The 12,061-nt window shown below is 29.3% G+C and overlaps 1 protein-coding gene across 13 annotated transcripts; it reads left to right on the forward strand.

Annotated features, from left to right (window-relative positions):
- The first annotated feature begins 88 nt into the window (after positions 1-88).
- Ask1 (apoptotic signal-regulating kinase 1) lies at positions 89-11,985 on the forward strand. 13 transcript variants are annotated; one of them, XM_066725947.1, is made up of 24 exons: positions 89-282; positions 534-666; positions 761-981; positions 1,139-1,333; positions 1,964-2,133; positions 2,446-2,614; positions 3,216-3,515; positions 3,595-3,848; positions 3,945-4,104; positions 5,150-5,503; positions 5,607-5,868; positions 5,937-6,074; positions 6,151-6,317; positions 6,612-6,707; positions 6,771-6,910; positions 6,991-7,146; positions 7,551-7,658; positions 8,876-8,997; positions 9,072-9,241; positions 9,508-9,772; positions 10,176-10,503; positions 10,595-10,736; positions 11,259-11,335; positions 11,629-11,985. In XM_066725947.1, the coding sequence occupies exons 2-24, from the start codon at positions 588-590 to the stop codon at positions 11,705-11,707; spliced, it is 4,152 nt and encodes a 1,383-aa protein (XP_066582044.1). In that variant the 5' UTR covers positions 89-282; positions 534-587; the 3' UTR covers positions 11,708-11,985. The 13 variants fall into 13 exon arrangements, with proteins under 13 accessions (XP_066582044.1, XP_066582041.1, XP_066582045.1 ...); XM_066725944.1 differs by having other exon boundaries at positions 90-282; positions 758-981; XM_066725948.1 differs by having other exon boundaries at positions 90-282; positions 758-981; positions 8,882-8,997.
- Positions 11,986-12,061: the final 76 nt, after the last annotated feature.

A 12,061-nucleotide genomic window follows, 5' to 3' on the forward strand; every position in this document is an offset into this window, starting at 1 on the left:
ATGTCGTGGTATAAGGGTTTGCTTTAATAGTGTTATTCAATTTAATAAAAAAAAGAAAAAGAGGAGAGCCTGTTGCTACTAAAACACTTTCTACTGCTCACGCCTCCTACAATAAACGCTAAGAACGTGTTCCCTGTAGATGGCGCAGTCCATGCTCCAAATTTTCTTAGTGAGGACTGAGAATATACCAGGGCCACCAGGGCCTGCCTAGTGCCTACAGAAGTTATTTTACCCTAGATAGGCCTTTAGTGACTTTGCAAAGTATGAATAAATTTACGAAAAGTAAGGTTCTTTACAACTATTAAAGCATTTTATGATCTACAATTTAGCAAATTATATAAGATAAAAATATTTTTAACTTCATTTTTAAAATTATAGCTAATAGCAATAAAATCTTTTTAATAATTCTAACTTTTATGATTGCTTTAATTATATATTTGGATATAAGTAATGCCAAATTTTCTTATTTACCTGGAACTTAATATTACTTAAATTGGTGATAATATTTTTATTAATTTTAATTAATTTATTAGATAAATGTGCTATGTGTACTCTGTGTCATATTGCCTTTGACAAAGCTGCATTGCATGGTAAAACATATCATTTATGCAAAGGAAGATCAACATATTATGCCTTCGGTTTGTGGTGATGTGGTTGAAACACCTGGTAAAATTTATTCTAATGCTTTATTATGTCATACAAATTTCATAAGTGTTAGCATAACACTAATCTTTATTATCACTTTTGACATGTAAAGTAGTAATCCTGCAGCCTGGAGTTATGGATGTAATATCAAGTACAGATAGTGTAGGAACTCACAGCGATGTCTCAGGAAATACCACAGTATCTGGTAGGCCTAGAATGGATGTAGCATGTGTCTTAGATTTACAGCAACCAGAGCACCTTAGTCAGCGAAAAAAAGCCTTAGAGGAGATTCGTCAAGCATGTAATTTGGTGAATGCTAACATGTATCATATACAGGTATAAATTAAATATATATATTTTTTTATAACATACTATAACTATCATTTGGTAGCCAAATGATCTTTCGTAAATATAAATATACATGTTGAAAAAATTTCTTGAAATATTTAGTGTTAATAAGATCTTGTTTTTATGTATCTATATTTTGGTTTAGTTTGAAAAATTAGATTTTGGTGAAACAAATGTGCTGGACACATTTTATAATGCTGATGTAGCTATAGTTGATTTGAGCATTCAATTGCAACAGTCTGCCTTATTTTATCACCTCGGTGTTAGAGAAAGCTTTGGGATGAAAGAAAATATTTTATTACATAATGATATGGATACTGAAGCTACAATAAGGCTTAAGGTATAATTTTTATTCTGAATACTTCAATTTTTTAAAATATATATTATTTATTATTATTACTTATACTATGTGGAGGCACCTAAGAAAAACTACCTATTAACCACGTGTGAATCATTTTCACATAACAGCTTAGTTCAATTCACTTTCAAACAGAATGCATGTACATCCATCATGTTTAAGATATGTGACAGATTTGGTATAATATTGTAATGGTAGTTGCAGAGCACTCTAACAGACTGCAGGCAACAATCATGCTTTTTATGTTAATCGACTCTTTACATCCTCCAAGTTTAAACTTGAAGACTTTTATAGTTTAAGAAATAATCCCTCCAAATATACAATTCAATTTGAAAAAAAAAATTTATATACTTCTTCGGTATTGAAAAATACCGAAAAAGTGTTTGGGTATAAGGATAATGATAACATAAGAAAGAGCAAAAACAATTCTATCATAATCCATCATTTGTTTTTTATTTCTAAGTCCATGAACATAGATTCCATTGAAAACAAGTTAAATAAGGTGCTTGTTTTGTGAAATATGCTTTGCACTTAATTAGTACCTACTGGTTTCTTTTGAACACTCCCATATGTGTATGCTAATTTAAACAATGATTTGTCCTATGTTGTTAGCTATCTTGTGGCAGTTACACTTTTGTTTCGTATAAAGTAATAGAATGTGGCACTTGTGTAGCTACAAGCCCAGCAGCTAGTAGAATCACTGGTGATGAAGCTACAGATCCAAAGCAATATCTCACTTTGAAACTTAAAAAATTATTTCAAGATGTTGAGGTTCAATCCAAGTAAGTAATATTTTATACATTTACCTTGTTACAATTAACATGATTCAAATAAATATTGTACAAAGATTAATAAGACACTTTTCCAAAAATAACTGCACAAAATAACTGCTTTTGAGATTTTATTTCTTAACAAATACAATTATTTCACAGTATTATAGAAATATGTGGAATATGAATAATAATTCAAATTCTTGAATATAATGGATTATTGTACAAATCCCCCTGTGGTTAGTTATTACTAATATTTATTACTTACATTTAGTAATAATTTCTTAGGAGGAAAAGTTGTTCTTATAACAAATTTCTTTCCAGGGCACATATGAAAGAAAAATTCTTAGCTGATCTACGTAAAGCACGTGAAATGTATTCAGGAGATGAATTATCTAAAGCCTTAAATAATATGCGTAAGCGTTTGGATGATCCAAATGTACTTTCAGGAGAAGTTGTATTGAATGTGCTTATATCTTTTCGTGAAATTCAGGTAGAAGCCAGTTTCATTCATAAAATAAAATAAATTTAAATGTAAATGATTGGGCTAGTAGAAGAATAATTACAGTGTAGTTATTAATTTTTAACTTTAAACTTTAACCCTTAACGAACGAATGCCGCTATACTCGCGACATTGATGTCGCGAGTATAGCGGCATTCGTTCGTTAAGGGTTAATATTATATAAAAATTAGAGCTACTTGACTCTACAGGTTTCTGTCATCAATTAACAATTTTATTCTGGAATGTAAAAATCTGGGTTTATTGAGTAGATGATTTTCTTAAGAGCATCGTGTATCTTTGTTCAATTTGGAAGGGTTTTATCACTCTAAATATTGTTAAAATATTTAATAAGTTTTAAAGCAGTGGCATAGTTTCCCTATATCCTTCGATTCCATTCTGGACAAATTAGGAATTCATTAAAACATTGTGACAATCTGGAAATGTGCTTATTTGCTCAAAATATCCGGAATTTTATACATCTGGATTGATATCTCGATCAGTTCCGCCCTTAATGGGTTGAAACTAAAAATTAATTGCGGACATTATTTTTCCTATTAGCCTAATGTAATGCAGGGAAATACGTATATTTTAGGGATATGATGCAATGGTACAACTTGTGGACGATTTAAGAACCATACCAACCCACAAAAACTATTTAAATACTTCTGCTATTTGTTATTTATATGCATTTGCTTTAAATCGGCGAAATAAAGAAGGCGATCGAGAGAAAGCATTACAAGTTATTGAAAAGGCGCTAGAAAAAAAAGAGAATCATGTACCAGATGTGTTATGTCTTTGTGGAAGAATATATAAAGACATATTTGTAGAAAGTAGACATACAGATAAAGAAAGCTTGAAGCATGCCATTCATTGGTACAGAAAGGGGTTTGAGGTACTGTGGATCATTATATAGAGGTTGTAATTATTTTGATTTATTATTAAACATGTACTTTGCTTTATTTTCCGCACAGGTTCAACCAAATGAATACGCTGGAATAAATCTTGCGACTCTTTTAGTTATTGCAGGAAACGAATTTTCAAAAAGTGAGGAATTGCAGCATATAGGAATGGTGTTAAACAATTTAATAGGGAAAAAAGGAAGTTTATTTAGTTTAAAAGATTACTGGGATGTAGCAACATTTTTTGAAATTAGCGTATTAGCTGAAGATTACTCGAAAGCTATCCAAGCAGCAGAATGCATGTTCAAGCTCAAGCCGCCAAATTGGTAAGTGCTTCTTTCCATAAGTCGTTATAAAATGCTATCACACAAATATATTTTGTAGTAATTATTTTTATATTCAAATTTTAAATCTTATTGCAGGTATTTAAAATCGACTATAGGAAATATATCATTAATAAATAGATTTCGTAAAAAGGTAGAAGAAGCTGAAGTTTCATCAGAAGAGCAAGTATTCAGTTTTTGGATGGATTACTTTGTTGAAGCTACAAAGACGGAAGTTGGAGACAGTATACGTTTTCCGGTAAGTTTGTAGAGTAATTATTGTTTAGTGGATCTAATTACCAGTTCAATAGACTATTTTATATGAAATGCATCAGAAGACAAGAAGGGCCTTGCGCCAAGTAAAAAAAGGGCATACTGACAGTAGTATCTGACTATAAATATTAAGGCAAATATTGCAAAATTGATTAAAGTTGAGTAATTTCTATCAGATGTATTTATATATAATAAAAACTGTAGGTTACCATACGAAGTTTAGTTAAACATTGTGCATATGAATCAAATTTTCGACATGTACATTTATACACTGTTTTGAACAATTCCCGATATAAGCAGGTAAAATGTGCAATGAAAAAAATCTTCCATTATTGAAACTGGAGGGAATACTTATGTTATCTTGACCACGCATTTTTTGGTCATACCAATATTCTTATATAGTGCAGTTTTGAACATATTTCAACTTTTCCCTGAAATTTATTTTTGCAATGCTCCTTTTTTGAGATTTTTATATAGTATAAGTGGTTTAAAATAATTCTATACCTTTAATAAACTTTCTTCATATAGGATATATTCTCATTTTTCCTATTTAAAAAAATATGTTTTACCGAAAATGAGGTGAATGTAGAAAGTAATGTTCTAAAGATCATTTTAAAATCAACTATATTTTTTCAATTGTAGATATATTTTTCCTATTATACACTCTTTTCTATGGAAAATTATGACAAACTTTTAGCTGAAGTATTTTGTTTGTAATTCGGCAATCATTTTTTAGGATTTTGAATGATAAAAACGTAGTATGTAAAATACGTGTTACTAGTAATTTGATAAATTCTCGTAATAATTTAAATTGGTATTTTCCCGATATCGTATTTGCTACAGATACGACATTCTGTTGTTGTATAGAAATATGAATAGACTGTTATAGGCTTGCAATAACTCAGCTTGCTTCTGATGTAAGAATACAAAAATCTGCTTCTTGGGGAGGTCTTTTGAATTGTGATTAAAATTTAACATTGAATTTTACTTTATTTACTGATAATAGTTTTTTCATGTATATTTTTTTATAGCTTTTAATTTTGGAGCCTACAAAAATTTTGATGCCTAGCTACGTTAATGTTAATTTAGGAGCTGAAGAAAAATCAATTCAAATTTGGAATATATGTCTTGATAGCATGAAAGATAATTGTAAGCAAGTTCATGATTGGTTATTTACGGCAAGCACAATACGTAGTGTAAGCTTATATAAAAGAGACGAACGGTGCCTCTTTTTATATGTACATCAGAATTCAGATGATTTTCAAATGTATTTTCCATCTATACAATGCAGACAAAGATTTTATGATTTAGTCTTGGAAATGACTAGAGACCAAAAAGGTATGGTTACCGATCTAGATGCATATATGACTGATGAACGTATGAAAGTAAGTTTATAAAATATGTATTCCAGTTTTTTTTTTTTTTTTATTAATCTAATGTTCTTTAAATTCGGTTTACTTATATTTTAACATTTATATTTGCTTATAGTTCGAATATGAGTTAGACGACCAAAACAAGCGTATAATACTCGGGAAAGGTACATATGGCGTAGTATATGCAGCTCGTGATTTAAATACTCAAGTGAGAATAGCTGTTAAAGAAATACGCGAGCGTAATTTAGGCGATGTTCAACCCTTGCACGAAGAAATAAAGTTGCATAGTCAGCTGCGGCATCGAAATATTGTCCAATACTTGGGCTCTGTTAGTGAAGATGGCTATTTCAAAATTTTTATGGAACAAGTTCCAGGAGGTAAATTATGAAACTTCGCAATTCTCTATATCACATAAAGCAATAGATATGATTTATTATTATTGTAGGAAGCCTTTCTGCTTTGTTGCGGTCTAAATGGGGACCTCTAAAGGAAAATGAATCAACCATATCTTATTACACAAAACAAATTTTAGAAGGTCTTAAATATCTTCACGACCAAAAAATTGTACATAGAGATATTAAAGGTAGCTTCACTACTTAACAAATTATTTTCAACTATTAACCAAAATTACGTGAATAACTTAATTATATCAATTTTAGGTGATAATGTTTTAGTCAATACTTACAGTGGTGTAGTAAAAATTTCAGACTTTGGTATGTCAAAACGACTAGCAGGTCTTTGCCCAAGTACAGAAACATTTACAGGAACATTACAGTATATGGCTCCCGAAGTTATTGATAAAGGACAACGTGGTTATGGTGCACCTGTAAGTAAAGTATCTCTTATAAGTCGATGACGATGCGAAACCCTTAGTAAAAAGCTTTATTCAAAGTAGAAAGATTTTATCAATGTTTTGCTTTGGCTCTTATTTAAAAAGTCATTACCGTCTGAAGTTTCTGAAACCTGTATCTTATTCTGAACTAGATACAGTAGGGAGCCAGGTTTTTCGGGTCGATGTCGACTTATGAGATTCCCTAGATAAATATTATGCACTAAACTTTACCTAAAAACTTTTTAGTTTAACGTTTTCGTTAATCATTCCAATTCTTTTATGTTTTAGGCAGATATTTGGTCTTTAGGCTGTACAATAGTTGAAATGGCGACGGGAAAACCTCCATTTATCGAATTAGGATCTCCTCAAGCTGCCGTATTTAAGGTAACTTATATAAATTAAATATAATATTTTAAATTTATTCACATATCACTTTTTTATACATAGGTTGGATATTATAAAATTCATCCCGAAATTCCATCAGAGCTATCAGAAAGAGCAAAAAATTTTATACTGCGATGTTTTGAGCCCAACCCCGACGTTAGAGCCACTGCTGCCGAATTAATAGAAGATTCGTTTCTAAATGAGTACGTATTTACTAAATATGAATATGATTTTAAAGCCCGTTTAGTTTTTGTTAAGACTTATTATATATTTTTTTATTTAGAAAGAAGAAGAGTAGTCGCTTGGGTCCTGTCCCTGATTTTAGTCGTAGCATTTCTGTACCTGCAGATAGAGTAGAACGGCTAGGAAAATTTGACAAAACTAACAATAATCATATTGTTAATCCATTACAAATGCACACATCGCAGTCGGATGACGGGTAATATAATTTTTCTATACGGGGCTCCACGTTAAAACATACAGACTTTAGAATTATTTCTGCCATAAATTTTGTTATATTTAATATATGATTTAGAAAATAATATTATTATAATTTCATGTATATAATATCAATGTTCCTAACAATACAAAATTACGATAAATTTTGAAACGATGAAATATAGAAAAATCTTAACAAAAATTTTCTAAATCTTTGTGATTTTATGTGGATAGCCTTACAAATTACATTTCATATTGATCATTAATTGACTATTTAATATCGGTGTGAATTTTTAATTTAAACCTTTAATTGCAAAAATTACATGTTATAAGAAAAAGTTACCTTGCAAAGTAGTAGTATTTTTTTTATTTATTTAAATCTGAGTTTAAATTTTAAATATTAAGTGTGACGTATAGTGCAGGGCTGACCAAATCAAGCCCATTGAGGGAGAGAAGTCCAGCCCATCTTCTATCCCCTATTAGTATGCCTGTTACGACAATTTCTTTTAACAGGTATAGTATTAATTATTTAGAAAGAATATATTTTATACAACAAAAAAATTTAGTATTTATCATTTTTCTCAATAGATATAATACTATTCGAAAAACATATATTTCTGAGAAATACTACACGGAATTTTAACTGGTGGCATTTGGAATATTAGAGAAAATATTCCATTTCAAAATTTATATTTTCCAAGTATAATTTAATTTGAACAAGCTTAAAATTGACCAATAATATTTTCCCTAATTCGATCTAGACCCTCAGTTACATCTTTCCGGTCCATTAAATCTAATGTAAATAACTTAGCTTTCTTATTAAAAGAAACATTAGTGCCTTGACAAGGAATTTAAAATAAATAGCCAAGTCATTTTCATCTTTTACGTTAATATTTGACTAATCCGTACCTAGTTTTATTTTCAATTGATATACTTTCTGATCAGTTTATTTAATCGAAAATATAATGACAATTTAAAATATAATGTTAGTATAAGCTTTTGAATACATTAATACTATAAATAATAATAAGAGTAAAGAGAAAGATAATGAGTCTAATGATTATCGTGGCGTATGTGATAAGAGAAATGGAAGCATAAAAGAATTTATTTTATTTGACACGATTCCATGATTTGATGTTAATAAGGGCGTCTAACACAAATTTTCGAAGCTTTTATTGGTTTATTTGAAACTTGATTTTATTAAAAAAAGTACTTGAAATATATATTTTCAAGCATATTTCTTACTTTTCTCAAAACCACATGATTTAAAAATCCGTGCAGTAGCTATACGACATACTATAAATAGGGCATTACAGTAAAGAAACCCTCTTTTGGATAAATATTTCTGTAATCAGATAAAATAAATATTAAACATATATTCAATAATTTTACGTGCCGGAACTAAACTTCAAAAAATATATTCCAGCTATTATATAAGCTATATGCTAGTAGAATCACGTTTATACGAAATATAGAAAATGCTGCAGCTTAATAACTACAACTATTATGAATATGTATGTTACCTTTTTACTTTTATCACGGGAGAAAATCTTCCATTGGTAGAAGCTTTTAGTTCACTTCCTTGTTAAATTTTTTTTTCCCGGTAAAGTCCGTCTCTATAAAAAGAAATTTCGTTATAAAAAAATATGTTTATATTAGGATTATATAGCACTGGTATTTACTTTTCATTTACTCATTTAAAAGTAATAATTTGAACATTAAAAACTAAGTTATAGTTATAGTTCGATAGAAAATACTCCATCCCTTGATACCAGTGAGACTGATACGTCTGGACCGTCCATGACAAGGCGAAGTTCTTCAGGTGGACTGCTTTCGCCAGAAGTGGAAGTTGGTACGTATTAAAAACTTAAAATTATATAACTTATAATTCTTCATGACAGAAACATTTTACATTGCTAATTTCAGGAACACCAGGGCAGAAATCCGGAGAAGAGCAAGAGGGTTTCTATCTGTTAAAAAAAGACAGCCAAAGAAGAATGACTTTGACTAGAGTTCTTAGTCAAGATGAAACTAAAATTTGTGAAGTTTGGATGAGAGGAATTCATCAAGACGTTGGACATACTGTTCTTCGAATGGTAATTGAATTATAAAATATGTAATATTTCTCTACCCTGTCAACTTTTTATGAAACTTTGCAAAAACAGTTATTTATTTGTATTACAAACAACTCTTTGAAGTAACAAATGGCCGGAAAAGTAACCTGTCATGTATAATATTAGATTTAAGGTCGAATTTGTTTGCAACGGAACATGCGGCTTTTGTTCTTTTTTTCTTTCCCTTTTCGTTGATTTTAGTTACCTTCCGTTACTAAGAACTGTATATTTAATAATTTTACTTTTAGAGTCACTTGGAAATATTAATGCGTAGTTTAAAGGATTACATTGCTGAGCAAAATCAAGATGTAATCACAACAGCTATTCGTACGTTAAAAGAAGAATTAGACTTTGATTCAACTGCTATTAATCACCTGCATTTGGCTATATATCTGTTTCAAACAGCAGTTAACGAAGTCTTGAGAATGCATAGTATAAAACCGCATTGGATGTTTGCCTTAGATAATTTAGTTAGGAATGCAGTACAAGCTGCTATCACAGTTTTATCTCCAGGTATGTTTAGCAAATCTCAATAATTTAATATAATCAATATTAATTTTTTATTAATATACAAGGTTTTTTGCTAAAGTATGGATAATATTAAATATTTTACAAATGATGTACTTTAAATTTTTGAAGGGAATATTTTGATTATAGTATTTTAGAAAGATTTTTGCGAAATAAGATACTAAAGGATGCAAAAATAAATTGATTATTTCATTTAAGAATATTATTAGACGTTCAATTCAATTTTTAAGCTGAACCGGTTGATAGCCTCAAAAGTTGTACATTTTGGTACGACTTGCAGTTTCCGTTCGAAATTTTTTTTTTTCTTAAATACAATATTCGTAAAATATTTAGGTTTATTCACACTTTTCAATCATCTTCTATATTAGTATATTTTTTGTTTGAATAGAATTAGGAGCAAACTTACTTGGTCAAGAACGTATACAACCCGGTGGTCAAGGCCCAGAAGAAGGCTCTACATCAGGAGTTTCTACAGTTAATTCAGTTAAATCCCAAAAGATTGTCGATTCTCTTGATAGCAAATACTGGAAAGAATATCGAGATCAAATGACAGAATTGAAGACGGAAAATATGAAATTGCTTCAAGAATTAATAGAGAACCAACGATCATATCAAATTTTATTACAACAAGCTTTAGATGAACAAAAAGCACAAGTTAGTCAATTAACAAGGCTTTGTGAAGATATTAATAAAAAAACAATACAGTCTATGACAAGGTAAACAGAATACAAGAAATTTTAGTAGTCTTTTTAATTATGTTATTATTACGGATATTCATTTAAATTTCATTTTATGTTACTTTTTAAGGCTACACGAGAAATCTTTAAAACAAGACTCTGAGTCATCGCCACCAGGCACAAATGCGGAGCATAACCAATCCATAAAACCAGATAAATTACTTATTAAATGGTTAAAAGAAGTAGGCATAGATGAAGCAACGATACAAAAGGTGTGAATAAATACTTTTAAACTATTATTTTAAGGCATGTAATATACTCACTTAAAACCTTGTTTATTTAAAAGGTAAGATTAGCAACTCCTTTGAGGTGGTTCTTTAACCACTCTGAAGTTAAATGGGCGTGCAGAGTAAGAATATTTTGAACACATAATAACAAGATTTACGATAACTTTTAAAATTATAAATAGAATATATATACAATCGCTATTTTTTTTATTTGATCTGAAGTTTTTAATTATTTCTATTTTAATAAATTACTGTCCCACGGCATGCTTTCTGAATATGTCGTTCAATTTAAAATACTAAACTTTAAACATTATTTATTTAAGAAAATGTTCGGCAACCTGCAATTAAAAGCTCACTAATTTGATTATAGAAATCTCAGGATTAATTATTTTCAATATCATTTAATCTGCAGACTTTACCATTACATTTTAAAAGAACTACTTTAATGGAGTGTGATGATATTATTACATCCTATAAATAATTATTTATACATATTCTCCATTCTAGATTCTATACGAAGAATACACACTATCTGACCTTTTACATCACGCACACCGAGATGATATTACTAGACTGAATTTAAAGTAAGCATTGTATTTAGGGCAAAACACTTATGACGTCTTAGAGCTAGATCGTAAAATTTTATTTATCTGCGTAATCATGAGAAGCATCAAGTTTTTACGTAAAATCTTTTTGAACGCAAATAGAAAGGAGCTTCAAAAAGATTTTACGAGAAAAATTCGTATCTCTAATAGTTAACAAGTTAGTACTTTGGTACATCTGTCTCTGCTCTAGGGTGTTTTAAGTGTACATCACCCTGTATATTTTAAATTTATTTTTGAACAAAACCAATACTAATGGCTTCATTTATTAATAGGGGAGGTATTGAATTAAGAATATGGACAGCAATTTTAAAAGAACGTGAAAAAATATGCTCTTCCGTAAAAACTGATTGAAGCTAAAAATATTTGTTATTCTTTTTGAAGTAATTTTTATTAAGAGAGAGAGAAAGAGAAAATATAACATTAAAAATATTTACACAAATGTTGTAATCAACGAATAAAAATTTATAAATCAATCAAATGTAAAAAAATGAATATAGTATAAACAATGCTGCTTCAAGTAGTTTTGAATGACTAGTATTTGAATGGTCTGCCAAAACTGTTATAAAACTGCATATGTATATAATATAATATGTAATGATTTGACTAATAAAATAATTTTGAATTGCGTATATTGCTGAAAATTTTTCATTAGATACTTTCCTTTGTTTTATATCTAAAATTATTGTTGATTTTAATGGATGTATG

Source organism: Prorops nasuta, unplaced genomic scaffold, assembly GCF_024137725.1.
Source record: "Prorops nasuta isolate Cenicafe-Biocafe unplaced genomic scaffold, Cenicafe_Pnas_1.2 PNAS00004, whole genome shotgun sequence".
Classification (NCBI taxonomy): Eukaryota; Metazoa; Arthropoda; class Insecta; order Hymenoptera; family Bethylidae; genus Prorops; species Prorops nasuta.